Source organism: Desmodus rotundus, chromosome 13, assembly GCF_022682495.2.
Source record: "Desmodus rotundus isolate HL8 chromosome 13, HLdesRot8A.1, whole genome shotgun sequence".
NCBI lineage: Eukaryota > Metazoa > Chordata > Mammalia > Chiroptera > Phyllostomidae > Desmodus > Desmodus rotundus.
The window spans coordinates 89,756,257-89,762,256 of record NC_071399.1 but is presented as its reverse complement, the minus strand read 5'-3'; the positions used below and the strand labels follow the sequence as shown (position 1 = coordinate 89,762,256).

Below are 6,000 nucleotides of genomic sequence, written 5' to 3'. Positions count from 1 at the left end.
ATGTTAAAGTAAGAGATTCAAACTCAAATGTCTACAGAGACTGGAGAACGAGTAGAAATGGGTAAAGTAGGCCCAAGTATGGGAAAAGTCAACTGGCCTCTCTCTCATTTTTCCAACAAAAACTGGTATTGTTCTAATATGAAGTGTGCTTGATGGTAAACGGTAACATTCAACCTCAGTATTTGTGTATAAATCATAGGGAATGACGTGAATTGTGACAAATTGGAAAGTGCATGGCCTCTTTAAAGGGGCAAAAGTATGTTCTTCCAAATAACTGTTGCCTTGTGGAAATCAAGGACAGTATTGATAGAAGATGAGAAGAGCTTCAATTTTATCAATTGAGAAGAGCCTCTATTTTATTTTCAAGTAGAGCTAGAAATTTTAATTTTTATATAAAACCAGATTTTACATTTTGGCTTGGATTTAGTTAAAATTCTGTGCCGGCTAAGTGAGTCATAAGTGGGGTCCCAATTTGGCCAGTTTGCAGCCTCTGATTTTAATAATAGGTCAAGACTAGCATCAACATAAAATACTGGTTTGAGAGATTTTAAAAAGAGCCTCTTACCTAGCAACCTGGGGTTCATCTCAGAAATTCCACTGCTGAACATCCTTCTTTTGAATTAAAAAGATGTTCTCTACTCAAAATAAATATCTCTTAGAAAGTAATGTATTAAGTTATTATTCGTGTTGTGAACTTTATTCTTTTAACCTATTGGATAGATAAGACAGATTAAGAGAAGAAAACTGAACAGAGCATATAAGATGGGAGGAACCAGCCACCCAGGGTAGGAAAGAGCTAAAAACCATGTGTTAGGGTCTAAAATTAAACTTCTACTCCATGATATAATTTTCAGCAGCCCTTGACCTTAAACTTATAATTATAGTTCCAGTAAGCAACCATTGTTCTTTTCATAAATCCTAAAACCAAAAAAAAAAAAAAAAAAAAAAGGAGTCCAGGCTGGTGTGGCTCAGTTGTTTGGAGCATCGTCCAAAAGGCCATGGGTTCAATTCCAGGTCAGGGCACATATCCAGGTTGTGGGTTCAACCCAGGTCGGGAGGGCGTACAAGAAGGCAACCAATTGATGAGGTTTCGCACTTTCTTTCTCTCTCTCCCATCTTCTTTCTCTAAAAAATAAAAAAAATGTCCTTGGGTGAGGATAAAGATATTTTTTTTAAATGGAGATGTTCTTACTTTTTATGGAATGTTCTTTTCTTTCATTCGTTCAGTTTTCACATGACAAGATGTGAAGTGGCAAAAATTACATGAAGTTCATATATGAAGCTCATATAAAAAACCATCATATACATTTCTTCCGACAGCAGAAATGTTAAGTATAGAAGAGTCTTAGTTAAAATGCATCTAATACTGTTATCCCATTAATATTGGGTTGGCCAAAAAGTTGGTATGTTTTTTTCCATAAGATGGCTGTAGTAGCATTTAGCTCTCTTTAACTTCATTCAAAACAATTGTTAGATTGTATTGTGACAGCTGTCATATCAGCATGCATTAAAGAAACACTTATCAAAATTGGTGAATTTTTGTGTAGCCATTTTAATGTTGAGGATTGAAGAAAATACACAACATTTTTTGGCACATTATGCTTTATTATTTCAAGAAAGGTAAAAACACAACTGAAGCACACACAAAAAAAGATTTGTGCAGTGTATGGAGAAGGTGCTGTGACTGACTGAATGTGTCAAAAGTGGTTTGCAAATCTTCATGCTAGAGATTTTTCTTTGGATGATGATGCTCCATGGTTGGGTAGACCAGTTGAAGTTGATAGCGATCAAATCAAGAGATTAATTGAGAACATCAACATTCTACCACATGGGAGATAGCTGACATACTCAATATCCAAATCAATAAAGTTACTGGTGAAAATGAAAAATATGTCTTTTATTTTATGGAAAAAACTCAACAGACTTTTTGGCCAATGAAATATTTCAGCAGAGATAGTGGGACTTTCCTATGAAGACTTGAGCCCTGTAGGGGCAGCCTTACTTCAAGGTATTTAACTTTTTAATGGAAGGGCAGAAAAGAAGCCCTACACCAGGAATGGAGGATTGAAAAAGTTAAAAAGTACAATCTTTGCCCTTGTTTTGCCTGTGGCTAGTTTTGAGTCGATGCGACAGTGTCATGTCCTTCCCTGAAAATATTGCCCTTCCCTTCCCTACTATAGAAGAAGAAAAATAGTAACTTTCCTTCTACTCTTCTAAGTTCTTCTAGCTGGTCTAATAATCAAATTGGCAGGAGACAGATGAATAGGAAAATTAAACCCAATTTATCATATATGTACATATGGGGGTTCTATAAGAATATGGGACCAGAGGGCAAATCTGGTATCTGAGGCTTACGTGGCATCTTGAGCCAAGGAGAAGGGGGATTGTGGTTTCACATTCTTCTGCAAATTGCTCAAAGGTCAATTACTTTCTATACCTTCTTTGGTGAAGCCGGGCCCTCTCTCCATTAGATTCACTGCACAGTACTTTGTTTTCTTCTGCACTAACCACAATCTAGTAACATTAAGTTCCTTGTCTCCGACAGAAAATGTAGATCCTCCAACGCCTACCAGAGTATCTGGTTCGTAAAATGCCTTCAATCAATACTTTCCAAAGACAAAAAAAGCATTCAAGGAAGATGAATTTGTTTTGAATTAACTTTTAGTGAACTTACATGTCAGGCATAAGTCTCTCCGTATTTTATTAATACTTAGCTCATACTTTCATATACTCAAGATTCCGAAATCCTTTAAACCCCTGTACAATGGTTCTATTTTTTTTCTTTAATCGCGCATGCGCGGCAGCACACCGTGCGCATGCGCAGTTCTGGCGCTGCCGGGCTGAGGTGGACCTTGCACCGAGCAGGGGGTGGACCCGCGACGCTATGGCCGAGGCCGGCGGGGAAGTTGTCGCGGCGTCCCCATCCGGGGCTGCCAGCGGCCTCAGCAATGGGGCCGGCGGGGCCTCGGCGCAGACCAGCAACCCGCTGTCGCGGAAGCTGCATAAGATTCTGGAGACGCGGCTGGACAACGACAAGGTAATCGGGCTGGCAGGGTGGCAGACGGCCTGCGGGGCGGAGCCGGGCCGGGGGCGGGGTCTGGGCGGCTCCGGGTCCCTTGCCCCTTGCCCCACCGCCGAGGGACCCCAGCCCCGCGCGAGGTTGCCGGGGGGCGGGGGAGACCCTGGGCATTACTCCTATTTACAAAAGTTCCAATGGTGGAGCCCCCGTTCCCTCCGACGTGTTCGGGGTCCGAGCAGGCGGGGAGGAGGGCAGGGCCCGGGGCAGGATAAGGGGGTTAGGGATGGATGGGAATGATCAAGCGTTAAGGTTATTTCTGATCTTTGCAATTCCAAACTGTTCTGCAGCGAATAACCTCGTGCAGACGCTGCAAGGCACAAGCCAGTATATCCTCATGGTGTTTCAGAAATAAGTTTCCTGTCCAGGGCTGTGACGCTCATTCAGCATTTTGGGGGGTTGTTTCACGGGAACACGTGATTTGAAAATGGTCTCATTGAATTCTGGCTGGAGATGAGGAAAACATTTGAAAATTGATCCCAATCACTTTCTTCTGTCATCAATCGTTTAGGAGATGTTGGAAGCTCTCAAGGCCCTTTCAACCTTTTTTGTTGAAAACAGTTTGCGGACTCGAAGAAATTTACGTGGAGATATTGAACGCAGGAGTTTAGCCATCAATGAAGAATTTGTAAGCATTTTCAAGGAGGTGAAGGAAGTATGTAAACTGTTCATTAAGTTTTTATTGAAAATGTACTATATGCCTGGCTCTGTGCTAAGTATTTTCATGAATTAGGTTGACATACTTGTTTTTCGTGTACCATGTTCAAATAGGGAATGTGACTACTTGCTCCGGAAGCATCTAGGTCGGTCTTTGGATTAGAATGGTTTCTGAATCTGTGACTTCTACTAATGCTGGCCCTTAGGACGGTGTAACATTTGTTGCAGGATATTCTCTTAGGTATTGTGGCTTCTTTAACAATTAAAAAAAAACCCAAACATTTCTCCGAATAGTTTCCCACTAGCAATATTTCCTTATTGAATAAACTTTCCTTGGGTAACCACTTCTCCACTGGCTATAATTCAGATTGGGTTAGTTTACTGCATCCTAAATTATCAAAGTTTCAGAATAATTAAGATGAATACTTCAATGTATAGATAATGATTCGTTGTACTTGAGTAAGCAGTCTACTCATCAGTGGGTAACAATGCTTTTATTTTTATATTCTATTTTTTATCATGTAATATGTTGTTATATTACGTAGTAATATTACCTAGTTAATATTTCTGTGTGAGTTGTATGAATTATACATGATTTCAATGAGTACTTAAAAACATTTTTAACAGTTTGGTAGGATTTCATTGACTGAAGGCTAATAATCTGTAAGGTTTAAAGGAAAGCTTAGTGGTGTTCCCCAAGACAGGAAGAAGGAGTAGCGATGAGTGCATCCAGACTGCGCTCTCCAAACACCCTTCCCACAGGGCAGCTGTCTGCGACTGTTGGGAAGGTGTCAGAACGACTGGAGCTACTTGAAGAGGCTTCTGCTGGCCGACCCTAGGACGGTGTGAGCACCAATAAGAATAACTCAGTGGGCCGAAGCACATGAAACATGTTTAAGTCCGTGAATTCACCGTCATACCGAAAACCAAACAGAGCCTCCATTGGTTGGTTATCTTCCGTAGATACATGGGAACCAGCTTACTGTTTTGAAAACTGCTGAGTAAAAGGAACATTTATCCTGACTTTCGTACCAGCTGTGTGCAGTTGTTGAGGGCAAGCTTTCCGTTATAGAAATTTTCCCTCTAATAAATGCAGAAATGGTAGAATTAGATTAGAAGTTGTGACCACTCTTTGTCAACCTTGGTGTGACTGACATTGTTGAGGACTACTGTATGTTGCCGTGTATAATGTGTACTTTTTTGCCAAATTTTTGAGGGAAAAATAAGGATGCGTGTTATACATGAGTAGTTCTAATTCCATATCTTTAAAAATGTTTTTAGTTCTTTTATTTATGCTTATGCATTCAAAGTGTAACTCTAGAAAGCAATAATGATATCTGTCTGCAAAATAATACCCTGGAACATGATAATTTATTTTGTTTCTAAAGATAAATAAGTAAATAATTAAATTAAAAAATTAAAACGAGAGATTTTTTTCCTCTGAAAGCTTGGGCCAGAAACATGGGTACGCATTACAGACAGGAGCCCATTATACACGGCGTAATATGGTGTCCTCTGCCCTGTAGGACGGTTAGCAGCATCCCTGGCCTCTGCCCACTAGATGCCAGTAGCACCACCTTCCCCCTACTTATTTCAATCAAAAATATCTCCAGACAATGCCAGATGCCCCCTCAGGGGCAAAACTACCCTGGTTGAGAACCACTGATCTAGCCTGTGGTCATCCCTGGCTGCTAGCCTCACAAAAAGAGGAACCATATATGTGACTATTAATAAAGGTATATAACACCAGAATTCTTGCCAGCAAATTGAACCAGATAGAGTCAAGCTCCCAGATCTAACTGCCAGTTTATAGGAGACACAGTGGGCAGAGGAGTGTGTTAATACCTTGAAGATTCATTCAGTGAAATCTGCAGTGTCAGGAACTGTACGGGCAGATGAACTGGCTTCTTCAACAAATAAAGCATAAGAAAAAGAAAAAGAACTAGGGAGGAGTGAGGATCTATGTATCAAGAAATAAGAGAAATAATTAATTACTATTTGTGAATCTTTTTGGTTCCTGGTTTGAACAGAATGACTTGAAAAAAATTGAGACAAGTGGGGAAATTTGAACACTGACTAGATAGTTGATATTAAGAAATTATTTATTAAGAAATTATTGTTTATTAAGAAATTATGTTTAGATGTGAAAATAGCATTGTGTGTTTTTTGATCCTCTTAGAATTACATACGGGTATGTTTATGGACGAAATTATGGGTATGGATGATACCTGGAATTCAGAATGATCCAGTTTGCAGGGGAGGGAGTG

At 40.0% G+C, this 6,000-nt stretch overlaps 1 protein-coding gene across 2 annotated transcripts in view; it reads left to right on the top strand.

Moving 5' to 3' along the window:
* Positions 1–2,830: 2,830 nt before the first annotated feature.
* The window catches only part of COG6 (component of oligomeric golgi complex 6), a 31,249-nt gene continuing 28,079 nt past the window's right edge, over positions 2,831–6,000 (top strand). Inside the window, exons 1-2 of one of the 2 annotated variants that reach the window (XM_053916477.2) lie at positions 2,831–3,037; positions 3,588–3,731. In XM_053916477.2, the coding sequence (XP_053772452.1) occupies positions 2,885–3,037; positions 3,588–3,731 (297 nt within the window). In that variant the 5' untranslated portion in view covers positions 2,831–2,884. The remainder of the gene's footprint in view (positions 3,038–3,587; positions 3,732–6,000) is intronic. The other variant, XM_053916478.2, reaches the window with a different exon arrangement.